Here is a 27,138-nt window from a genome sequence, read left to right as displayed (position 1 = left end):
TCATCTCCATCGTGTTGATGCATATTTTTCTCAGTTGGTTTAAAACTTGGGCAGGAAAAGCAGGGTTATTATTTTTTGGCCTTCTCTCAAACCTAAACAAATGACGATGATACCATATCATGATCCTGTCTAGTAGGCTATTCCGGCCCTCCTTGCCCTTCTTCCTTGCACAGGGTCAGTATGCTTTTAATCACTTAGTGACTCCATTACACCGATATCTATCATTTTGCTTCTTACAGTAGAAGCTGGGCCTTTCTCCTTTACCACAGGGAAAACTGGCCATCTTCTGGCTTGGCCTGTGTCCCTTCCTTCTGCACCTCTCTGGGTATGTTTCTTCTAAAGCTGTGCCCCATCTTTGTAGGTTTATGAAGGATTATTAAACTCATGCATTGTGATATGATATGGTAGAAAGCAAACACAAAAGTCCAAGGGCTCTGGAATCAAAAAGTAATAATCTTCTAAAAAGCATCAAAGACAAAATGTCTTCTTAGCCACCTTTGTGGTATTACTATAATTCAGGTAAATGGAAAAATACTCATGACCTCTGTAGCCTTCTTATTCCCAAATTGACTGTCATTTGCAGGCTCAGCTAGGGTACTTTCTATGACTCTGCCTTAGACCTTAAGGTAAGGGGCATTTAAGCTTAAAGTCCAGTTCTCTGAGAGTCACTCTTGCTATACTCTTACCTGATCTGGCATGTGCTGAAAAAGCATTTGGTTGCTCTGCAATCAGCTTGTGAATACTGCCTCTTCTCTCTAAGCTGGAGACCTGCTTGTTTCTGCTGGTAGCCTCTCACAGTGGTGACTGTGCCTGATCAGACTTCAAAGAAATGACTGACCTCAGATTCCTTGTGTCCACATTGACATAGTGTGCCTCCTCAACTGAACTTTGTCTATGGCAATAGCTTTGTCTTTGTTTCTACCCCTTGAACATGGTGTTTTATTTGCCATGTTACTCTATTTTACAGATTAAGTTTAAGTCCCCAAGGAAAGATAATACTCACCCTGGATGTACTTAGGATTTCTGATTTGTTAGTCAATGTTTTCTGTTTCCATCATTCACCTTTCCTAGCCCCATCTTTTGATGTATAAAAGTGCATTAATCATAAAAGTACAGGCTCCAGGTTTAGAAAGCCTCTCTTTGGAAAGTAACTGATGTCATAACAAACTTAGAATCAATTCCCCAAATCAGAATGAAGCAAGAGTAAGTAATATAGATATATAAACATACTTACAGTATAGATACAATTGCATGGGCTAGAATTAAAATTTAATGTAAATGTGCCAAAGAGAAGACTATACAGAGGACTTATAAAACTTACATAAGAAAATGTTCAACCAAATAAGAACCAAAGCTTTAGCAGCTCAGCAGTCATAGGTGTTATGGACAAGGCGACTGGCCATGGAATCAGAGTCAGTATAGCCTTGCACATCATGTTGTAGGTGAAAAACAGTAAAGAGATAATGGTTTATTTGTGAAGGTTTCCCTTTGCACATGACCAGCTTCTGTATACATTTGAAGTGTCTTTTTAAAAGTGAAAGCTAAACGACCATACATTAAAGTTTTGAGGAATGCATGGTTAGAAAAAAAATCTATGGAAAAAACATCAGCATGCTTCTCCAGAGAATGAGCAGAAGAGCTTAATTCTCATTCCAGCATGGAGCTGCTGGGCACCCAGCTCCTTTCACTGTGGTAGAAAACAAATCCCCCAGTTGCTACTGAGCCAAAACTTTAAAGGCCAGTCAGGAAATGAGCAGCACTCCAGAGTGGGAAAGCCTGATCAGTGTTTTTTCTAAAGTAAACAAAAGATCTGCAAACGTATTTCCTTGCACTATTTGGCAAGAGAAAGAAGCACCTGGAGAGTGAGTTGGGAAGAGAAAGCACATAGGAGGTGGGAGTATAACAAGGACGGTTATAATGAAGCTTTGTCTCGCTAATCTCCAGGGCCCAAGTGTTCTATTAGGAAACAAAGCTGCAAATGAAGAGACGCTCAGAAAGACTGGGTAAGGATACATTCATGGAAAGGATAAACAGAACAAATACTTTTCTGGATCCTGAATATCACCTTTGATTTGGATTTTTAAAGAAAACCTTAAAAACTATATTTTAGAAAGTCAAAGTGGAATATATGCATTAAAATAAATGAGGGCTGAGAAGAAAGAGGCATGAGCAATGAGAAAAGCAATTATCCTTGGAGACAGAAATGTCTTCCTTGCTTCAGTGCAGCATGTGACACTGGCAATTTCGGCCATTCTCTTTCGGGTGGTTTTCAGTGCCAGTTACAAGTGATGCTGGAGGGGCCGCTGGGTCTGCTCACCTGAGGGATCGGGGCATAACTAAACAGGTAGGAAGAGCAATCACATTCTTTATGCCAAACATTCTTTCTGTTCAGCAGAACAGCCTCAGGAGGAAAAACAGGTACTCTCTGGAGGCAGGAGCCTAGAGAAATGAGGCAGCAATCGCATAGTGTTGCTTATGCTAAGCATATAGCATTAAAAAAAACAAAAAACAAACCAACAAAAACCCCAGTGTAATTGACTCCAACAGCACCTCACCGTTAACTTTAGAGGAAGTCAGAGAGTTTTAGTGCTTTTCCCAACTAATAAGCCTGAGACCAAAAGGTGAATGCCGTTCCCCAATATTTTTGGAACAACCATTACTCAAACTCAAAAGATCAATTGAGGGGAAAAAAATTAATTTCAGCTTTGTCTGTAATGAATAAGGAAGTGTCACATAAAGGAACATAGACTGAAAACATCACCAAAGAGTTTTTATAAACATAACAAAATTTATAGTTTTCCCGGACCAAACCCCATCAGCCCAAGTAGGAGAGATGCTTGGGCCATTTTAGGTGGCAATCTATGACTCTTTTTATCTGGAAGGTAACATTTTGACAGAAAAGCATATATTTCCTGGGGTCCACAATCTCCTTAGTGCCTACCGGTTGAAGAAAATCAAAGATAAAAGAGGCAGAACACTGGGTTGCCAAGGACAGAGCTAACGGGATGCCATTTGAAGTATTGATTTCCCCTCCTTACGTAATGTTATCTTGTACTTATTCATTCGCCTGCCTCTAGCTGTTCCTTGCTAAAGGTTAAGTGGTTGTGAAACCACATGCACTGCAAAATCAAATTTGGCTGTTTTGAACTCTTGGCCAAGTAGCATGCTTCCCATGAGCTCCAGGGGCAGCTGAGGGTGGGCTGTCTTGACCATTTGGAGGTTTCAATATGCTGCATCCCTCTCATGCCAAGCTGGCCTGCCAAAGTGAGGGTCCCTGGTCTGACACACTTCACCACTGGGTTCAAGGGAGCTGTGGTTTGCAGCCTTCTGGGCCCCTCCTGCAGGTGCACTTGCTCTTTCAATTTGCTGCTGTTTTTCTTACCCTCTGTGAGGCACTCACACATGGAACTATTATTACTTGCTTGTTCCTGCATGTTGCTGATTCATGCTCATAGGAAAAAGTAATTCTGTCTTCAACACCTCTTCCCTGTCATTTAAGGAATATGTTAATGAAAGACAGTTAGATTTTGGCATCCCTCTCCTCGGTAGTTTTGAGGCCACACTATAAAATTCATTATAAATGAAGATGCAACTGTTATTTCACTTCTATTTATATTTATAAGTACAGTAAAGCCATCTTGCAGATACCTTTGTGACTCTCAAATCCCAAACCATATTCCAAGAAATGCTCAACATTTCATGTCTGAATTGGCATTAATGTACATACACTGTTTTAAAGAAAGATGTCTTCACTCGTTTTATTATTGACATCTCCCAGATTCACATATTTTAGATTACATTAGAGCTGAATCCCTTTGAGGGCATTTGTAAAGGCATTTTTCCTTCTTTGCAGTACAGAATGATTTTTTTTTCTTTAACTAAGGAGTATGCAAGTGATAAGTGCTGGCTTCAGTGATGCCAAGTGGCAGGCTGAGCCTGGAGGGGGTGGAGCGGGAGCTGGACTAAACATCCGCAGAATGCTGAAAAGCACTCTTTGAAAGCTTTTTGCGTTGTCATTCCTTTTCCTTTCCTTCTTTTCCATCCCTGTTAGTAACTGTGGATGACTGCAACCTAATTATTTCATAGACTCACTAGATTGAGCCATAACCTTGAAGCTTGTCTGAACCAAACACTGCAGCAAATCTCTGCATGATTTGAGCTCTCTTTTCTCCGGCACTTTTCTGAGCCGCAACTGAGCCTATCAATTCGAAGTGAAGTAAGGAGTGGAGGGTTTGGAATCAGAGAGCTCTAGGTCGGAATTCTGGCTCTGGTACTTTTTAGGTACGGAATCCTAGGTAAGTTAACCAACATGTCAGAGTCCCAGTCTTCTGTTTAAAGATTACAATAAAAATCAGTTCATAGGGATTTGTGGATTAAACAGAGTAATGTGTAGCATATAAAAAAACACAGCACTCAGACTAAATTAAGAGTAGCTAAGTGGCTCAAAAGGGACCAGGATTCATGCTTCCTGTATGATTCCGAAGCAGTACTTTTTCTACGGCACCTTACTGTCTTTCTTGCAATGTTGCACGAGACCACTAAAGTATCTGTTGCTGGAATACTCTGTAATTTGCCTTGCAGACTGCAAACACTGTAATTAATAACAATATTTCACATATATTCAGTGCTTTAGAATTTACAATGCACTTTCACAAGTGGGGGAAAATACCCACATCAACATGCAGTCTTCTGATGACTCAGACGGGAAGCAGAAGGAGCAGAGGCTTTGAAAGAGGTCTATTAGTGATGCAAATGTGAAGTTATTTGCACTTGTGAGGAGCATAATAAACATTAAAACCAATTTGAAATAACAATGCATGATATATTCAGATTTCAGAACGGTGGCTTTGATGAGTTGGAAAACCATAGGAATATAACATAAGGAGATTTGGGGCAAGGATTTAAATTAAGTTTAAGAGTCCAAATAGTTCAGATGGCTTTACGTTTTGCCCCCAGAAGGGCAGTGATTTGCATATGGGTGAATTTTCACATACAGACTATAGAGTATAGCAACGAATTAGATCACATAATGGTAGAAACCAGGATATGTTCACAATTTAGAGACAAAGCATGTGGAACTGAGATAAGCAAAGCAAATAAGTTCTCAGAAGTCTACAATAACTGGGTGTTTCAATATGACAAATGTGTTATACTGAATGTAAAACTTTAACAATAAACTGTTATCTTACCTTTCTCACAACCTTCTGAAACAGTTCTTCATGTGTGTGAAAATTTTACGTTTGGACAATGCTCAAAAGTAAATTGGAGGGTGCATTTTTAATAAAGTATATTTTGTCATTTCTGTATTGCAAGAAGATGAAAGAATGTACCTATTTCTCTTGGAAAGAAAATAGTCCTTCTGAAATTCAGCTCTCTCAAGAAGATGGATTTTTAAGTATCAAACTCTAACCAAGTTAACCAATTGGCCCTAGCTCTATGGATATGAGGGGAAATTAATTTCGGGCAGTTATCAAATATTTTGAACTAATATGCAAACAGATGCATTTGAAACACTTTGTGACTTCTTCATATCTATAGGCAAAATTCCAAATCAGTTCTTTCCCTTTTTTGTATCTGCCAAAATCAACATTAAAAAAATTTTTCCAGCAGCAAATCCTAAGTAGAGGGTTGCTTCAGGTAAGCCGAGAGAGAGAGACTGACAGGGCAGGAATACATAGGAGAAAATAGCCTTACTGCACAACCATGTGGAATGGAAGTCTATGCTGCACAGGGCCCCAAAGAGCCCAGTTTGTATCTCACAGTCCAAATTTGGCTGATGTATTTTTGAAGTTTCTAAAGGTTAACTTACATGCTGTAATACATTATAGAAAGACACGAAGCTGAAATTTTACTGTGCCAGTCAAGAGGCTGGCTTGAGTCTGCTATTTAGGACTGAGAGAGACAGTACAATTTACATATGTGAGAATGTGAGAATAATTTTACCTTCTGTTGTTTTTCAAACCACCTTGGGCCATGAGTTTTAAATTGAGACACAAGAAGATGTGCTGGGTTTCCATAGCAACATTAACTTATCAAAACTGCCCTTGTATGTAATACGTTCATTACTAGTTTGGCTTTTTAAAGTACCCTTTAAATATTATGGCATACAACTGAGTTAAGAGTCTCAGGCAAGGGTTAACTTTTACATATACTGACTTTTGCATGTTTAAACAGGAACCTTGATATTATACTTCTAAGGACTTGCCGCCAAGGTAAGTTATTGCAAATCCCTTTATATGGTCTTCTTCCATTCTGCAAACTACTCCTAAATCAGTCTTTCTAAATACTTTTATAACATGCCATGGCTAGGCTAAAACAGAAAAACAAACCTCAGATGGCTCCAGCTCACAGACTAGAGCCCAGTGCCTCAGCCTGCTTTAAAGGCTGTCTATAAGCAGACCTCCTTCCCATCTTTTCTCCACTATTCCTCATAATGTATGTCCAACTCCAAACAAACTTGTCTTCTCACCATCTTCTGAGAATGTAGTCTTCTGGTCAAGGCCAAGCACAAGATCCACCTACCTCCCAGAAACCTGATTTTTCACCATTCTGCATTCCTTTTCACAACTGATCTCGCTCTCCTTACATACAGAACTACTATTACTGTTGCTACCACTGATCCGTGATGTGTTGTTTGTGACCAGGCAGCATTCCTCTCCTCTTTTTTTGATAACAATGTCTGTCTTGATTTTTGTTTGGGGAACTTTCTTCCATCCCTTAAACTCTGGTGAAGCCATCAATTAAGCTCCCCTGTCTATGAAGAGATAAGTCCATGACCCAGGTGAGACCAACCACTTTCTTCTAGGACACTGAATCTTAAGTACATTATAAAAGGAAAAACAGATGGAACTGAATTATTCCAATGGTGGTTCTTTCAAGAAAATTTTTCTTGAAAAATTGTCTGTTTAGTCCAGAGTTCTGTGGGTCATAATCAAAGTCCCCTGGCTGATAATCTACCTATTTGACTGCTTGTTTATCATCTTAGATCATGATTAGAGGATTGGGGTGTGCACATTTTGCTTTGCTGGCTAGATCTTAATTATGTTTCCTGAAGACAGGGATTGGGTTTTTATTTACTGAGTCATTCCATATAACTCAGTACCATGCAAGTACTCAGTAAATATTTGTATAATTAATGAAAAAGCATTAGAACGTCCATTGTTATAAAGCAGAATTTACAAGCCAATTTATATGCTTTTTAAAAACATTTATTTATTTATGCCCCCCCCCCATTGTCTGCTTTGTCCATTCACTGTGCATTCTTCTGTGCCTGCTTACCTTCTCTTTAGGTGGCACTGGGAACCAATCCTGGGACCCTCTGGAGTGCGGGAGAGGTGCTCAATCTCTTGCACCACCTCAGCTTCCTGGTCCGTGTCTCTTATTGTTTCTCCTCTGTGTCTTTTTTTTTTTTTTTAAAGATTTATTTTTTATTTATTTCTCCCCCCTTCGCCCCCCTTCCCCCCCAGTTGTCTGCTCTCTGTGTCCATTCACTGTGTATTCTTCTGTGTCTGCTTGTATTCTTGTCAGAGGCACCCGGAATCTGTGTCTCATTCTGTTGCATCATCTTGCTGCGTCAGCTCTCTGCGTGTGCGGTGCCATTCCTGGGCAGACTGCACTTTTTTTGCTTGGGGCGGCTCTCCTTATGGGGTGCACTCCTTGCACATGGGGGTCCCCTATGTGGGGGACATCCCTGTGTGGCACGACATTCCTTGCGCACATCAGCACTGCGCATGGGCCAGCTCATCACATGGGTCAGGAGGCCTTGGGTTTGAACCTTGGACCTCCCATGTGGTAGGCGGACGCCCTATCTGTTGGGCCAAATCCGCTTCCTCTGTGTCTCTTTTTGTTGCATCATCTTGCTGCACCAGCTCTCCTGTGTGTCCATCACTCTTGAGCAGACCAGCACTCCGCGAAGGCCAATGCTCTGCGGAGGCCAGCTTGCTTTTGCCAGGAGGCCCTGGGAATTGAACCCTGTACCTCCCATATGGTGGAAGGGAACCCAATCACTGGAGCCACATCCACTCCCCCCAACTTGTATCCTTGAGGCAAGGTGGTAAGTATATTTTTAATTGCCACAATTTAAGCATTTTATTGGGTATGGCAGTTATATCAAGGAGACCTGTATATCTAAGAATAGCCTTAAAATAATGTTACTATCGACCATACTTCCCCAATTTTATGAAAGGAAAGAGAAACAAAAATTCTATTTCAGACATTAGTCTCTGAATTAAAGTAATAAAAAAAAATTAGCTTTGGGGAACACAAGACTAACAGCAAAGCAAAAAACAATATACATTGGTTATGGACTTGTCATGACTTTCCCTGGAAATAAGGTGTGCTTCCTCTTTAGTAGCAGATGACAGTGGAGAGCAGCTGACTGTGAACTGAATTACTAAGCTTAATGTAAATAAAATAGATGATTTTTCCTACTTCTAAAAAATGGTGGATGATGAATTGTTCAAAATTGTCTGACTTACATAAGTAATTTAATTAAATTAAAAATTCCAGGAATAAACAAAATGGTCAGATGTAATAAACCCAAACAAGCTTGGGCATATCACATGTTCTGAGTTTTGAAACACAGAATATGGTGCACTCTTCTGAATCAATAAAACGTACTTAAGAAGCACAGAAAAGCTTACTCATGATAAAACAACAGGTAGTCTTTTTGGAGGCAGTGGCCTCTGGAGGTTCTTCTTGTCTTTTGAGAAATGAAAGCTTTGCAAAAGTCTTTGTACCTTGACATGATACGTAGTTCAGTGATCAGAAATGAGTGAAAACAACAATTAGGAACTGTTTTAAGTCAAGTGTAATGGTTTCTGGAATTTGCCTTGAACCCACACACGGTGCATTTTCACTTGTTTTTTCCTATTAACTTGCAAGCGACGATCAACCAGATTTTGTTTCTCATCTAACCCAGCCTTGCAGAACATATCATGGATTTCCCCTGTGAGACAAAAATGGCAATCAAAGGTATGGCAAGACTGAGGGTGGGGAGAGGAATGGTGGAACGCTGAAGCAATGACTATCTAAATTTCATTTATATCAAAAACACTCATATAAATTGATGAAGAAAACCTCTGGAACCAAGTAGGTTTTTAGTACTTTACACGAACACACCAAGTATAAACAGATTAACATAGCCGGCATAACAGACAACATTATCGTTTGCAGCTTTTAACATTTTGAATTTTCATTGGTTTACAGGGACCAGAAACGGTACATTACAAAAGTACTCACAAAAATTTGGGGAAGTCCCTGAATTCAGGATTCATTTGGTATTGTCATAAAGCTTTTTTAAAATGAGGGACTGAAAAGAGATAAATAATTTCCTATGGGACTCATAAAATCAAATGCTCTCCTATGACTCCGGCGTGTTATCAATTTTTTCTTATCTGGGCTAACAGTACCTCCAAAATAGAAAAGACTACACATTCATTTGGCTTATGAGAGTGAACAAGTGACTCTCTGAAACAATTTCAATTGGAAAAAGATTAAAAGGCAAAAAGGCCATTTTCAAGTTTTTAGGTAGAACAGTTACATGCACCAAAGTGTGAAAACATTCAAAACTTCATCAGCTAATGAAGCCTCGTTTTTATAGCTTCTGAATTTCTCCCTGCAAGTAATAACCAGAGAGTTTTTACAGCTAATTATTTCCTCTTGGAGGTAAACATACCTTTTGTAAAGAAATATGCTCTGGTACCATCTCCACGAACATAAAAATTTTCTGATAAACAATGCCCTAAAAAAATAATGGTGAAAAGAGAAACTTAGTATTCCTTTTGAAAAAAAAACTTGACAAGAAACATAAACAAGGCATTCTTTAAAACACATGAAAATAGCAACTACAAAACTGATTATAATATTACCCTTTTTAAAACGAAGCTGAGTCTTATCATATCTTCCATAGTCTCGAAATAACAACATTCCTCCTGGTTTCAGTAACTTGGATAGGCGGTTCACAACACCTTGCATCCTTAGAAAACAAAATAAGATAAACTGCTTACCGAAATCTTGTTTTATATACCAGATTTAACCTTCTTGAAGACAAAATAAACTCAATTAAGTCCTAAAGAAATTTAAGCCACAAACATAAGGGCAACAAAAACAGAAATGTTTTGTAGAAAAAGAAAAAAGGGCACCAAACCAGCTAAATGACCAGATGCAAAAGGCCTACAGTATCAAGAAATCACCCAAATGACCAGAGAGGTAACTCTGCAGTGGTTAGTGGATGTTAAAAGCTGAACTGCAAAATCCCATAGATGTTTCCTAATAATTACAGCAAATTATGGGAATTCCAAGGGAGTCAAAAACTGAAGGCAGTTAATTTTCCTTGCAATATTAAAAATATGCCAGAGCCATCTCAAATTGTACAAATCTAAACCAGGAGCATCTTTCCTCCTTCTTCTGATGTTTTTATTTAGTTCAAAGGTAGAATAATTCACCAAAATGCAACACCTCAGAGAAACCTTTTGACCCCTTTTATTTTTCTCATCTCCACTCTCCTCTCCACAACCATATGGTCATCGAATTCCACATGTTCTTTTAACACAACATCTTGGTTATTTTCTCTTTCTTTTGCTTCCCATTGGTACTTCCTTAGTACAAAACCCTATCTCTTCAGGCCTGGAAATGTACTAATTTCCTAACATGCTTCAGTATTTTCCCATCAATTCTTCCGGCATATTCCTGACCAATTATTCTGCCTAAAATGTTGGTTCTGCCAAGTCATTCCTTGGTTCAAAAACTTTAATGATTCTCATCTATAGGATAAACTCTTAGGATCTTAGTTGAGCCCTTAAGATCTCCTATAATTGACCCAAATTAATCTTGCCAACATCTCCCTCCTCCTTCCCAGTTTTAAGCATTTCCTCTGGACAAACTGTTTTATGCCTGGCTCTGAGCAATCCACGTCTTTGCTCATGTGGTTTCCTCTCAAAGTGTACTCTCCTCCTTGCTGTCTGCCTATTTAAATTCTATTCATACTCCAGGCCCCAGCTCAATACTGGGGAGCCTTTATTTTTTTTCTCGAGATTCTCCTAACATTTACTATTTATTCTACTTATCTGGTTCTCAATCAAATACGACTCCTAGGGATTGCTCTTGATTTAGTGTTAATGGTTGTGTTCACAGCCTTATGTGTGATCATGGCCCAGGAATGGCAAAGATTTCAGATCTTGCATCTGGCACTGGCTGCCTACAGAGCTCTACTGAGAAGTCTCTTAGGGATCAGTGGGGATGAGAGAGCCCAAAATCAATTATCGATGTCTGGACAGAGAGTGGTAAATGGCAGCCTGTGTGCTAAATACTTGCTGTCCTTGCTTTATCCAGGCCATTTAAAGCCTCTGAGGTTTTCTAACTTTAAAAATGAGGGCTTTGGATCAGATAATCTGTAAATTCCTTCCAATTAAAACACTGTTCAGTGGAATAGTGGGGCAAAAGGCAGATTATGTCAGGTTATAAGGGAAGTGGGTAGTGAGAAAATGAAAGTAACTATGAAAACAAGAGAGAAATGACAGAAAGAGGTGGCATAATTAGGTGGAAAGTTCTTAAAAAACAAATGAACTGGAACATAGCAGCATAAAAAGGAAAAGGAGAAGAGCTTTTATCTTGTTTATTTTATTACAGATTATTTTCATACTGTGTTAATATCCTTAGGCTTTGGCCACCTCCATTCCCTCAAATAGTCTTTTTGTGGTCTTACTTAGAATGTAAACATCTCTGGTTATGGGCATCTAATAAGAAATCCTGCTCTCTTCCCATCTAACCTATATTTTTAACTATTCAGGTAAGGAAACAAAATAAAAGGATGACATCTTTCTACTAAGCCAGTAGTTGAAAGAGAAAGAAGTAGGTTATAGAAATTGGGAGGAGAAAATGGCTTTATGGAACCTGATATATCTCACCAGGTGCAAATAATTTTTTTTTTTTTTCAGGATCAATCGAGTCCAAATAAATCTGGGAATCTAATTTGTTCTTCCATATGTAATCAAAGTGCCCATCTCTGAGAAGTGACCTTGTAATTGCAAAGAAAGAAGTACACAATAACTCAGGGTCTTTGGGGAAAGGTTTACAATCATTAAACAAAAAGCACTTGATGCCAAATCTTCATATACTACCAGAGGAACAAAAAAATCCAATTTTCTATTTTTTTTTTTTTAGGAGGTACTGGGGATTGAACCTAGGACCTCATACATGGGAAGTCATCTCCACCATCCACTCCCCAATGAGAGTTAGTCTTCTCGTTTGTTTGCTTATTTGTTTCTAGGAGGTGCCAGGGATCAAACTTGGAACCTGGGGAATCAGGCGCTCAACCACTTCAGCTATATCCACTCCACAAGAAGATCCAATTTTAAAAGTATGAAAGCACATACTCCTCGCATCATCTGTGTGTTAATACATATAAGGTGGCAAAATTTTTAAAAAGGTGATCACTTTAATTGCTGGTAATACCTCTTTATGCCTCCTACTTGGAGAAAAGTTATGTTTATAGCTTTAAAACAGTGTGAACACAAAAAATTTAAATCCTAAATATTTAAATGATGGCACTAGACCAATCTTAGATCATAAACGTCCAAGGTTAAACTGGAAAAATCTCAATAATGCCTAATTCCTTAGTAGGCTTGTGTAAAACAAAACATTTTAAAGCCCATCTAAAGAGGTGCATGAAGCCAAACAGATGCACAGCCTACCTCTTCATGAACATTCAGTGAGATGCTAAATCAAAGATGTTTGTTTCTGATCACCAAGTACAATTTTCCTCTTGGGAGTCTATTAGGCTGTTCTGAATTTGTAATTTCCTTGAAGCACTGTCACTTTTAATAGGTATGTGTCTTAGCAGACTATGCTCACTTCATTCTGACAGTGACAGAAAGCTCACTAATGAAGTAGTTTGACCAGTTTCTTTCTAAAAGTATGAAGAAAGGAAAAAACTGCATTTAAAAGGCTGCATATTATACATAATGTAGTTCACTAAATAATAAATTCAGGAATTGTCATTTGCTTTGATAGTTCTGAAAACCACTACTGATGAAGGCACTTTATACATTCGCTTTGCCTTTTTGTCTTCATTTACCTGTCAGGATGAATAGAAGAGAGCACAAAGACAAGGAGAATGACATCCAGGATCCCATCTGGAAAAGGGTAGGGCAAACCATCATCACATACATCATGAACAAAGGCAGAACACTGCGCTGCTCTGTAGGATGCGTGTGACTGTCATGATAAAGGAATAAAAAGAAAAAAAAAAGTACTTAGCAGGTTTCCAGTATTTTTTTAATATAAAGGTCATATTTTTTACTTCTCTTAAGTGCCTTTTCTCTGTAAATTTAGATACACTTTATTTCCAATACAGCATTTTGTTAGATTATTTCAAACAGTCAAAAATAAATTAAGACTAGCATTTGGACTTGATAAATGTTCTTCAAAATCCCTCTTTAATTTTCAAAGTGGCATATAGTACTGGCTCTATGAGTTAGTAGGCAGAGTTCTTGGAGGCCTGAATCAGTTTTTTCCTAGGCACTGAGTTGGTCTTCAAATGACTCTTCCATGGCTTTGCCAATGCCTTTTTTGTTTGAAATACAAATTCCCTATACTATATGATCAAAAGTGATTGCTCAACTCTGAATACACTAAAAACCGCTGAATTCTATACTTCGAAAGGGTGATGGTATGTGAACTATACACCTCAGCAAAACTGTTATTTTAAAAACTACACCAGCAAACACACATATACTCACATAACTCACCTACAAAAATAACATAAGGATATATATTAAAATATAACAGTGATTCATTCTAGGAATTGTGATTACAGGTGATCAATCTCCCCTTTAGGCTTTTATTTTTATTTTAGAAAATGTCTACAATGAATAGTTATTACTTTTATCATCAGGAACTAAGTTCCATGTGCTTACTATGCATTTTTTTGTGTAAGTAGAATTTCCTTTCCTTTCATGTTTCCTAAAGTTACTTCTTCATTCTAAGGAATACTCACTGGTCAACCAAATCCAGTTCCCCACTGTTTTCCTAATGGTCTAGGATATTTTAGATTTGTATCATACGCCTTGTCATATACATATTTTTTAAATTTATTTTTTATTGTAGTATTTATTTGTTAGGTATCCAAGATGTTTTAAAGTGGTCAGCAATATTTTGGTTTTGTTATTGTATTTTTTAATGTGTTATGTATAAAACTATACATGTGATCAACATGGCAATGTAAGTCATTCCCTGAAAAAAACCTCCTCAGAGATTCAGTGAATAAAAGGACATATTTCACTTCCTTAGAACTCTGGAGGATAGCAGAGACTGGAGACTCCACAAAGGCGGGATCAAAGAAAGAGTAAAATATCAGGTGGGAAACTACTGCCCTGTCTCAGACCTGCTGGACCTCTTCCCCTCCCTCTCATTCAGTCCTGTGAAAAGCTTGGGAATTTTCCAGAGGGAGCAGCCTGGGTCCCTCCCACCAGGGACACAAGCTACAGAGGAACTCACCAGAGGGAGTTACAACCCCACCCCATGCATATCCAGGCACAGGGACCCAAATCCGCAGTGACCCAGGATGGGACACAAACCGGAAAACAAGCCAGTCAGGAGTCTGCACACAAAAGGGCCCATAGGGAGGCAGAGGGGAAGAGAGAAAAACTGTAGCAGAATGGTGGTAGCTAAGGGCTCTTATGCAATCTAGTTACTGTTGGTGGGACTCCCAAAATGCAAAATGGACTTTTAAAAAAATGAATTACCGACATTTGTGGATTTACCCCTTTTGGTACAACATGGGGACATTTTTTGGGACACTGGAATTGTCCTGCATGACATTGCAATGACGGATACAGGCCATTATACATTTTGTCAAAACTTATAAAATTTTTCAGGGCAAAGTATAAACTAAAATGTAAACTCTAGTCCATGGCTAGTACAGTACTTTAATATGTGTTTATCAATTGTAATATACCACACTAATAAAAGATATTGTTAATCTGGGAAAGTGTGGGAGAAGGAGGGGGTGAGTTATATGTAAATCTACCCCCTGCCCCCTGTCTTTCTCTCTCTCTATTCCTATATGTTGGGTTTTTCTTGAGGTATTATGGGCCAGGGATTGAACCTGGGACCTTGTATGTAGGAAGCTGGTGCTCAACCACTGAGCCACATTGGCTTCCCTGAGTTGGTTTTTTCATGTTTTGCTTGTTGTTTGTTTTTGTTTATTCAGGAGGCACTGGGAACCGAACCTGGGACCTCCCATGTGGGACACTCAACTGCTTGAGCTACACACAAGCTCTCCCTATGTTTTTGATATAACATTAATGTAATCTAAAGCTTCTTTAAAAAAAAAACAAACATTAGAGGTGGCAGGAGGTCACAGCCAGTCCCATCCTGGAGCCATGTTTCACAAGCAGTATGACAACATCACTGTTTGGAGCCCTCAAGGCAGGAATCATCAAATTGAACACGTAATGGAAGCTGTCAAGCCAGATTCAACCACATTAGGTCTGAAATTGAAAACCAAAGCAGTATTGGTTGCATTGAAGAGGGCACAATCAGAGCTTGCACCCCTTCAAAACAAACAATTCTTCATGTTGAAAACCATACTGGTATTTAAAGTGCGGGACTTAGTGCTGATGTTAGACAGTTATGTAATTTCATGTGCCAGGAGTGTTTGGATTCCAAATTTGTATTTGACAGATCTCTTTCTGAGTCTTGCCTTATCTCTAATTGGAAGCAACCCATATACCAACACAACAATATGGCTGAAGATCATATGGTGTGGGACTGCTCATTGCTGGTTATGATGATATGGGCTCTCACATTTTCCAAACCTATCCATCTGCTAACAGTTTTGACTGCAGAGCTATGTCTATTGGAACTCATTCTCAATCAGCTTGTACTTACTTGGAGAGATGTATATCTGAGTTTATGGAGTGTAATTTTGAATGAACTGGTTAAACATGGTCTGTGTTCCCTAAGAGAGACAATTCCTACAGAGCAGGACCTAACTACAAAGAATTATTTCCACTGGAATTGTTGGTAAAGACTTGGATTTTATAATCTATGATGATGATGATGTGTCTCCATACCTGGAAGGTCTTTTTTGTTTTTTGCTTTTTTAAAGATTTATTTTTTATTTATTTCTCTCCCCTCCCCCCCACCCCAGTTGTCTGTTCTCTATGTCCATTCGCTGTGCGTTCTTCTGTGACCACTTCTAACCTTATCAGTGGCACCAGAAATCTGTGTTTCTTTTTGTCACGTCATCTTGTTGTGTTAGCTCTCCATGTGTGCAGAACCATTCTGGGGCAGGCTGCACTTTCTTTTGCACTGGGCAGATCTCCTTATAGGGCACACTCCTTGCACGTGGGGCTCCCCTACATGGGGGACACCCCTGCGTGGCAGGGCACTCCTTGAGTGCATCAGCACTGAGCACGGGCCAGCTCCACACGGGTCAAGGAGGCCCAGGGTTTGAACGGTGGACCTCCCATGTGGTAGGCGGACACTCCATCCATTGGGCCAAGACCACTTCCCTGGAAGATCTTGAAGAAAGACCACAGAGAAAGGCACAGTCTGCTCAACCTTCCAATGAACCTGCAGAAAAGGCTGGTGAATCAATGGAGCATTAAGTGATAAACCAGATGATATGCATTTATCAAATATGTAGTAATGAAGGAGCAGTACCTGAATGGCAGTAATCTATACTTTGAACCAAAAGATGCAGAATGATGAAATGGTATGTTTTAGCAATCGGTCCAGAGTGAGTGTTTTTCCAAGTAACCTAATTGAAACCATATAAGGGGGTGCTTTTTTTCTTTGAGGAGGTCTATATAATAATTTTCTAGAAAGTATAGGGTATCTGTACTATGTTTTTATGTGAAGAACATAGTATCTTTGTGGTTTTAAACTCAATTGAAATAAAATTGTTTCACCCGCTGGAGAAACAACAAAATACATTAAAGGCATATAATTGCAGATTTAAACTGGCTGAGGACAAGTAAGTGAGTTGGAGGACATAATATTTGAACTTGAAAAGATAGGATAAAAGAAAGAGAAAAGATTAGAAAAAATGGAACAGGTTCTCAGCATATTGAATGACAATGCAATACGCACAAACACAAGCATGACAGGTGTCCCAGAAGGACAGGGAACAGAAAAGGGGCAGAAAATATATTTGAGTAAATAATGACTGAAAACTTCCCAACCCTTATGAAAGTCATATATATCAATATCCAAGAAGGACAAAGCATCCCAAACAGACTAAATCTGAATAGACCTACTCTGAGACAACTACTATTCAGAATGTCAAATGCCAGAGATAAAGAGAGGATTCTGAAAGCAGCAAGAGAAAAGCAATGCATCACATACATGGGAAACTCAATGAAAATAAGTACTGATCTCTCATCAGAAACTATGGATGTAAAAGGCTGTGGTATGATATAGTTAAGGTTCTGAAAGAGAAAAACTGCCAGCTGATAATTCTTTATCTAGGCAAAACTATCTTTCAAAAATGAGCATGAGTTTAAAGTCTTTACAAACAAACACTGAGAGAGTTTGTTACCAAAAGACCCGATTTATATGCAATACTAAAGGTAGTCCTGCTGCCTAAAAGGAAAAGACAAGGGTAAGAGACTTGAAGAAGAGTACAGAAATGAAGAATATTACAAAATCAATAAAAAAATAAATAAATATTAAAAAATAGATTATGTATGTAAAAAAAAAATAAATGAGACTTGATCAGAAAAAAAAAAAGAAATGAAGAATATTAGTAAGGGTAACTAAAAGGGAAAAAGAAAGATGATGGTAAGATATGATAACAAAGTCAAGGGATAAAATGGATGAAGTAAGTAATGCCTTTAGAGTAATAACATTGAATGTTAATGGATTGAACTCCCCAGTCAAAAGACATAGACTGACAGAATGGATAAAAAAATATGAGCCATCTATATGCTGTCTAAAAGAGACTCACCTTAGACTCAAGGAAACAATTAGGCTGAAAGTGAAAGGTTGAAAAAAGATATTCCATGCAAATAGTAACCAAAAAAGATCTGCAGTAGTGATACTAATATTGGGCAAACTAGATTTTAAATGCAAAACTGTTGTAAAGAGATGAAGAATGTCATTATATACTAATAAAAGATGCAATTCACCAATAAGAAATAACAATCATAAATATTTATGCGTAACTGGGTGTCTCAAGATACATGAGACACACACAAAACTGAAGGGAGAAAAAGACGTCTCTGCAATAGTAGTTGGAGACTTTAATACATGACTCTCAGCACTGGATACAACATATGGACAGAGGATAAAGAAGGAAACAGTGAACTTGAATAATATGATAAATGAGCTATCAAACAGACATTTATAGGTCAATATACCTCAGGGTATATATTTCTTCTCAAGTGCTCATGGATCCTTCACCAAGATAGTCCATATGTTGGGTCACAAGACTGGTCTCAATAAATTTAAAAAGACTGGAATTATAAAAAGCACTTTCTGTGATCATAACAGATGAAGTTGGAAATCAGTAACAGGCAGAAAAAGGGAAAATTCACAAATATATGGAGATTAAACAATACACTCTTAAATAATCAGTGGGCCAAAGAAGAAATTGCAAGAGAAATCAGTAAATACCTAGAAACAAATGAAAATGAGAACACAACATATCAAAACCTATGGGATGCAGTGAAGGCAATGATGAGAGGGAAATTTATAGCTCTCAATGCTTACATTAAAAAAGAAGAGCTAATATTGAAGACCTAACTGCATACTTAGGGGAACTAGAAAAGGAACAGCAAACTAATCCCAAAGCAAGCAGAAGGAAAGAAATAACAAAGATCAGAGCAGAAATAAATGAAATGGAGAAAAAAACATTAGAGAGATTCTACAAAACCAAAAGCTGGTTCTTCGTGAAGACAACAAAATTGACTGGCAAAGACAAAAAGAGAGACAATGCAAATAAATAAAATCAGAAATAAGACGGGGGACATTACCAATGACCCCAAAGAAATGAGAGCGCTCATAAGAAGATACTATGAACAACTGTATGCCAACAAACTATACAATGTAGATGAAGTGGACAAATTCCTAGAAACACATGAACAACACTGCACTGACCCTAGAAGAAAGAGAAGATCTCAACAAACCAATCACAAGTAATGAGATTGAAACAGTCATCAAAAACCTCAGCAAAATGAAAAGCTCAGGACCAGATGACTTCACAGGTGAATTCTACCAATTATTCAAAGAAGATCTAATACAAATCTTGCTCAAACACTTCCAAAAAATTGAACAGAAAAGAATGCTACCAAACTCATTCTATGATGCCAACATCACCCTATACCAAAGCCAGACAGAGATACTAGGAAAAAAGAAAATTATAGACCAATATCTCTAATAAATATAGATGCAAAAATCCTCAACAAAATAATTGCTAACTGAATAGAAGAAAATATTCTCAACATGGTAGAGTGCACATATGAAAAACCTACAGCTAACGCTGTAACAAATGGTGAAAGACTGAAAGCTTTCCTGCTGAGATCAGGAACAAGGCAAGGATGCCCAATGTCACCACTGTTATTCAATATTGTGCTAGAAGTTCTAGCTACAGGAATCAGGCAAGAAAAATAAATAAAAAACACCCAAATAGGAAAGAAAGAAGTAAAACATTTGCTATTCACTGACGATAAAATCCTATACCTAGAAAATCCTGAAAAATCCCCAACAAAGGTATTAGAACTAACAGATGAGTGCAGCAAAATGGCGGGATGCAAGATTATCATGCAAAAATCAATAGTATTTCTATATATGCTACTAATGAGCAATATGAGGAAGAAGTCAGAAAAAAAATTCCATTTACAATAGCAACTAAAAGAATCAAGTATTTAGGAATAAACTTAGTCAAGGACACAAAAGACCTATATTTAGAAAACTACAAAACATTGCTAAAAGAAACCAAAAAAGACCTAAATAAATGGAAGGACTTTTTGTGTTCATGGATTGGAAGGATAAATATCATTAAGATGTCAATTCTACCTAAACTGACTATAGTATTGATTATCCCATGGTAATCACAAAGAAAGTATTTTTAAAATATACAGAAACATGGAAGCAGATGTGGCTCAGGTGATAGGGCCTCTGCCTACCATATGGGAGGACCCAGGTTTGATCCCTGGGGCCTTCTGGTGAGAAGGAAGAGAAAGCATGCCTGCGCAGTGAGCCAGTGCCCACATGGCAAGCCACATGTCTGTGTGGCGAGCCAAGTGCCCTCATGGCAAGCCAGTGCCCACACAAGTGAGTCATGCAGCAAGGTGATGATGTAACAAAAGAGAGTCAAAGGGGAGTGTCAAGGTGAAGTGCAGCAAAGACCAGGAACTGTGGTGGCACAATTGACAGGGAACCTCTTTCCACATCAGATTCCAGGATTGAATCCTAGAGGAGAAAGATAAGAAGAGATAACAAAAAAAGAGAAACAGACACAGAACATCATACAGCAAATGGACACAGACAGTAAAAACAGCAGGATGGCGAAGGGGGAGGGGAGGAGAAAAATTATACAGAAACAGAAATGACAAAGGGGTCAGTGAGATACATAACAAAAGGAGAATTGCAATAAAGGAAAAGAGAGGTAAAACAAACAAATAAAAGATATGCCATATAAAAACCAAAGGACAAAATGGCTGAAATAACGCCTTTCCAGTAATAACACTGAATTTTAATGAATTCAACTCCCTAATCAAAAGACACAGATGAACAATTTGGATAAAAATGCATGATCCAACCATATGTTGTTTACAAGAGTTTACTCTTAGAACTAAAGACACAAATAGGTTGAAAGTGAAAGGTTGGAAAAAGATACTCCATGCAAATAGTAAACAAAAAAGAGCTGGGGTTGCTATACTACTATTGGACAAAATAGACTTTAAGTCAAAAGCTGTTGTAAGAGACAAATAAGGATACTATATATTACTAAAAGGGGAATTCCATCAAGAAAAAATAATGGGGAAGTGGATATAAACAGCTGGGCTCCTGCCTACCATATGGGAGGTCCTAGGTTCAGTTCCTGGTGCCTCTTAAAGAAAATGAGCAAGACAGTGCTGATATGATGGGCTGGGATGGCGAGTTGATACAACAAGATGATGTAGTGAGACAACACAACCAAGAGACACAGAGAGGAAACACAATAAACAGGGAGTGGAGGTGGCTCAAGTAATTTGGTGTCTCCCTCCCACATGGGAGGCCCTGGGTTCAGTTTCCAGTGCTTCCTAAAAAGAAGACAAACAGACAGTGAGTGCAAAACAACAAGGGGAGGAGAAATAAATAAAAATAAATAAATCTTAAAAAAAAAGAAATAATGAAAAGAAGAACAAAGTTGGAGGACTATCACCTTTGGACTTTAAAGCAACTTAGCTTCAGTGATAAGAAACAGCATGGTACTGGCATAAAGACAGACAAATTGACCAATGGAACTTAATTGAGAACTCAGAAATAACCCTCACATCTACAGTCAAGCAATTTTTGACAAGGCGATCAAGCCCTCCCAGCTGGGCCAAAACACTCTATTCAACAAATATTGCAGGGAAAACTTGATATCCATATCCAAAAGAAAGAAAGAAGTCCCCTATCTCACACCACATATAAAAATTAACTCAAAATGGATCAAGGATCTAAATATAAAAGTGGCAACCATAAACCTCCTAGAAGATCTTGTGGTAGAAGGTAGTTTCTTGTGGTAGGAGGTAGTTTCTTAAACCTTACACCCATAGCATGGGCAACAAAAGAAAATATAGATAAATGGGACCTCCTCAAAATTCAGCACTTTTGCACTTCAAAGGCTTTGTTAAAAGGGTGAAAAGGCAGCCAACTCAATGGGAGAAAATATTTGGCAATCACATATCCAATACGGGTTTAATATCTATGATATACAAAAAGATCATAGAACTCAACAATAAAAAGACAAACGACTTGATTAAAAAATGGACTTGAAATTGTCCAAAGAAGAAATACAAACGGTGAAGAAACACATGAAAAAATGTTCAATATCACTAGCCATTAGGGAAATGCAAATCAAAACTACAATGTGATATCACTTCATACCTATTAGATTGGCTGCTATTAAAAAGTCAGAAAACTGTAAATGTTGGAGAAGATGTGGAGAGATAGGAATGCTGATTCACTGTTGGTGGGATGTAGATTGGTACAGCCACTGAGGAGGACTGTTTGGCAGTTCCTAAAGAAGTTGAATATAGATCTACCATGGGACTCGGCATTACTATTACTAGGCATATATCCAGAAGAACTGAGAGCAGAGACACAAACAGACACCTGCATACTGATGTTCATAGCAGCATTATTCACAATTGCCAAAAATTGGAAACAATCCAGGTGTCCACCAACTGAAGAATGGATAAACAAACTGTGGTCTGTACACATGATGGAATATTATGCAGTGGTAAGAAGAAATGAAATCGTGAAGCATATGACAACATGGATGAATTTGGAGGACATTATGCTGAGTCAATCAAGCCAGACACAAAAGGACAAATACTGTATGAGCACGCTATTATGAACTAAATATATTGTGTAAATTCATGGCGTTAATAATAACTATATAGGTCACCAGAAAATATAATGAGTTTAGAGAATGGAAAGTTGAGTTTTAATCTGTGCAGAATTGGTGAAAAGGGTGTTTTTAAATCTTTGGAAATGAATAGAAATGGTGAAAGCATATCATGGTGTTTGTAACGAGCAGTGCTATTGTATGGGTATGACAGCAGTTGAAAGAGAGTCTAAGGTCATGTATATAATTAGAAGGAAAGCTAAAAACTGTAACATGGTACTGTATATGACAGTAAAACTTCATGGAAAACACGAATATGAGTGATATTACACATATAAAACTGTTTTTGCAAAATATAAATACAAATATACTAGACAGAAGGAAAAAGAGTAGCAGCTATGTACAGCCAGGGAAGCATAGAGAGATTGACAGGTGATGAGTTTTGTTTGTTTTTTATTATTATTATTATTGGATTAATGAAAGTGTTCTAAGAATGACTGAAATGATGAATGCACAAATATGTGATTACATTGATTACCACTGATTGTACACTTTGAATGGATTTATGCTTTACTAATATGTACCAATAAAATTGATTTGTTAAAAAAAAGAAGAAATAATAATAAATATTTATGTACCTAACTATGGTGCTCCAAATTACATGAAGCAAACAGTGGGAAAACTGGAGAACTAGATGTCGCTACAATAATAGTCGGAGACTTCGATACATCACTCTCATCCCTGGATAGAACATTTAGACAGAAAATCAACAAGGAAAATCAACAAGGATAAATAAACTAGACCTAACAGACGTATGAAACTGAGAATAAACAACAGAGAGAATTAACAAAACCGAACTTTGGTTTTTTGAAAATATAAATAAAATCAACAAACCCTTAAATTGACAAAAAAAAAAAGAAAAAAAAAGAGAAGATACAAATAAAATCAGAGTGGGGGGATATTCCTACTGACCTCACAGAAATAAAAAGTATCATAAGAGGATACTATGAACAACTGTATGCCAAAAAATTAGACAATTTAGATGAAATGGACAAGTTCCCATAAAGAGACCAACAGTCAACACTGACTCTAGAACACAAATTACATGTGAAGAGATTGAACCAGTCATCAAAAACCTCCCAACAAAGAAAAGCCCAGGACCAGGTGACTTCACAGGTGAATTTTACCAGTCATTCTAAGAAAAATTAATACCAATCCTGCTCAAACTATTCCAAGAAATTGAACAGGAAGAAACACTGCCTAACTCATCACCCTAATACCAAAGCCAGATATAGATACTAAAGGAAAAGAAAATTATAGACCAAAATCTCTTATGAATATAGATGCAAAAATCCTCAATAAAATACTTATAAATCAAATGCAACCACACATTAAAATCATCGTACACCATGATCAAATGCGTTGTATCCCAGATATACAAATGTGGTTCAACATAAGAAAATCAATTAATATAATACACCACATCAACAAAACGAAGGGGAAAAAACCACGTGATCATCTCCATTGATGCACAAAAGGCATGTGACAAAATCCAGTATCCTTTCTTGATAAAAAACACTAAGAAAAATAGGAATAAAAGGAAACCTCCTCAACACGATAAAGTGAATATATAAAAAATGCAGAGCTAACATCCTACTCAATGGTGAAAGTGTGAAAGCTTTCCCTCTAAGATCTAGAACAAGATAAGGATGCCCACTGTCACCACTGTTATTCAACATTGTACTGGAAGTTCTAACCAGAGCAGTTAGGCAATGAAAAGAAAATAAAGAAACAAAAAGTATCTAAATTGGAAAGTGTATTAGTCAGCCAAAGGGGTGCTGATGCAAAATACCAGAAATTGGTTGGTTTTTATAAAGAATATTTGTTTGGGGTAGAGCTTACAGATATCAGGCCATAAAGCATAAGTTACTTCCCTCACCAAAGTCTCTTTGGAGCAAGAAGGCTGCAGACATCTGCGAGGGTTTAGGCTTCCTGGGTTCCTACGTTCCTGGGGCTTGCTTTACTCTGCTTCAAGGTTCCTTCCTTCCTGGGGCTGGCTTCTCTTTCTCTGCATGCTGACTTCCCCGGGCTCCAGTTTAAGTCTTCAGCATCAAATTCCAAAATCAAAACTCCAACATTAAAAGCCCGCTTGAACTGTTTTTCCGCCACGCCTTTTATCTATGGTGGGGACCTAACACCGTAAAATTAACTCAATCATGTCCAGGTACAGATCAGATTACAAGCATAATCCAATATTTCTTTTTGGAATTCATCAATTATATCAAACTGCTACAGAAAGGAAGAAGCAAAACTTATAATTTACAGATCACACATTTCCTATATACATGAAGTCCTGAAAAATCTACAACAAAACTACTAGAGCTAATAAATGAAATCAACAAAGTGGCAGGATAGAAGATCAACATGCAAAAATCCGTGGTATTTCTATACACTAGTAAAGAGCAAAATGAGGAGGAAATCAAGAAAAAAAATTCCATTTACAATAGCAACTAAAAGTACCAAATATCTAGGAATAAATTAAACCAAAGAAGTAAAGAACTTATACACAGAAAATTATAAAACATTGCTGAAAGAAATAAAAGAAGACCTAAATAAATGGAAGGACATTCTGTGATCATGGACTGAAGGACTAAATATATTCAGAAGTCATTTCTTCCCAAAATGATTTACAGATTCAGTGCAATCCCAATAAAAAACTTCCAACAGCTTACTTTGCAGAAATGTAAAAGCCAATAATCAAATTTATTTGGAAGGGTAAGGGGTCTTGAATAGCCAAAGCCATCTTGAAAAAGAAGAACGAGTTGTAGGAGTCACACTTACTGGCTTTAAAATATATTATAAAGCTATAAGTAGTCAAACAGCATAATACTGACACGAGGATAGATATACTGACCAACATAATTGAACTGATAGTTCAGAAATAGACCCTCACATCCATGGCCAATTGATTTTTTAAAATTTTATTTATTTTTTTTAATTATCTTTTTTTAAAGTTAATAGATCACAAAAAATGTTACATTAACCAATTGATTTTTACAAGACTGACAAATTCACTCAATTTGGAAAGAATAGTCTCTTCAACTAATGGTGCTGAGGGAATTGGATATCCACATGCAAAACAATGAAAGATGATCCCTATTTCACACCCTATTCAAAGGTCAAATCAAAATGAATCAAAGGCCTAAATATGGGAAACGGACTTTGGCCCAGTGGTTAGGGCGTCCGTCTACCACATGGGAGGTCCGCGGTTCAAACCCCGGGCCTCCTTGACCCGTGTGGAGCTGGCCCATGCGCAGTGCTGATGCGCGCAAGGAGTGTCATGCCACACAGAGGTGTCCCCCGCGTAGGGGAGCCCCACGCGCAAGGAGTGCACCCATAAGGAGAGCCGCCCAGCGCGAAGGAGGGAGCAGCCTGCCCAGGAATGGCGCTGCCCACACTTCCCGCGCCGCTGACGACAACAGAAGTGGACAAAGAAACAAGATGCAGCAAAAAGACACAGAAAACAGACAACCGGGGGAGGGGAGGGGAATTAAATAAATAAAAATAAATCTTAAAAAAAAAAAAAAAAAAAGACCTAAATATAAGAACCAGGACTATAAAACTCCAAGAAGAAAATGTAGAAAAGCATTTATAGCACTTTGTGTCAGCCAATGATTTCCTAGACTTTACCCCCAAAGCACAAGCAACAAAAGAAAAAAGAGATAAATGGGACCTCTTCAAAATTAAAAACTTTTGTGCCTTAAAGGACTTTGTCATGAAAGTAAAAAGACAACCTGCTCAACTGGAGAAAATATTTGGAAATCACATATCTGATAAGGGTTTACTATCCAGAATATATAAAGAAATCCTACAACTCAACAATAAAAAGACAACCTAATTTTAAAAATGGACAAAGGACTTTATAGACATTCTCCAAAGAGGATATACAAATGGCTAAAAAGCACATGAAAAGATGCTCAACCTCACTAGCTATTAGGGAAATGCAAACCAAACCCACAATGAGACATCATTTCATACTCACTAGAATAGCTATTATAACAAACAAAACAAAACAAAAAGTTACAAATGTTGGAGAGGATGTGAAGAAAAAGGAATACTCATTCACTGCTGGTGGGAATATAAAATGCTGCAGCCTCTGTGGAAGACAGTTTGGCGTTCTTCAGGAAACTAAATATAGAACTACCATATGACCCCACAATCCTGCTACTAGGTATTAATACATATCTGGAAGAACTGAAAGAGGAACTTGAATAGATGTCTGCATACCAATGTTCATAGCAGCATTATTCACAATTGACAAAAGATGGAAGCAACTCAAGTGCCCATCATCTGACAAATGGATAAACAAAATGTGTTGTGTATGTATATATATACATTGTATGAATATACACACACAATGCAATATTATTCAGCCGTAAAAAGGAATGAAGTCCTGATGTATGTGACAACATGGATGAACCTTGAGGACATTATGCTGAGTGAAATAAGCCAGACGCAAAAGGACAAATATTGTATGATCTCACTGATATTAACTAATTTACAGTAAGCAAACTCATAGAGTTAGAATTTAG

At 37.7% G+C, this 27,138-nt stretch overlaps 1 protein-coding gene and 1 pseudogene across 4 annotated transcripts in view; one reads left to right on the top strand and one right to left on the bottom strand.

Annotated features, from left to right (window-relative positions):
• Positions 1-3,598: 3,598 nt before the first annotated feature.
• METTL8 (methyltransferase 8, tRNA N3-cytidine) overlaps positions 3,599-27,138 on the bottom strand; it is a 113,123-nt gene continuing 89,583 nt past the window's right edge. For all 4 annotated transcript variants that reach the window (XM_058300655.2, XM_004485044.4, XM_071216302.1 and 1 more), the window contains 4 exons: positions 13,076-13,215; positions 9,870-9,976; positions 9,677-9,742; positions 3,599-8,947 (listed from right to left, as the gene is read on the bottom strand). In XM_058300655.2, the coding sequence (XP_058156638.1) occupies positions 8,799-8,947; positions 9,677-9,742; positions 9,870-9,976; positions 13,076-13,215 (462 nt within the window). In that variant the 3' untranslated portion in view covers positions 3,599-8,798. The remainder of the gene's footprint in view (positions 8,948-9,676; positions 9,743-9,869; positions 9,977-13,075; positions 13,216-27,138) is intronic.
• On the top strand, positions 15,384-16,613 carry LOC101417291 (proteasome subunit alpha type-1-like; annotated as a pseudogene).

This window comes from Dasypus novemcinctus, chromosome 7 (genome assembly GCF_030445035.2).
Source record: "Dasypus novemcinctus isolate mDasNov1 chromosome 7, mDasNov1.1.hap2, whole genome shotgun sequence".
Taxonomy (NCBI): domain Eukaryota; kingdom Metazoa; phylum Chordata; class Mammalia; order Cingulata; family Dasypodidae; genus Dasypus; species Dasypus novemcinctus.
The sequence above is the reverse complement of the archived record's forward strand: the minus strand, read 5'-3'. Positions and strand labels throughout refer to the sequence as shown.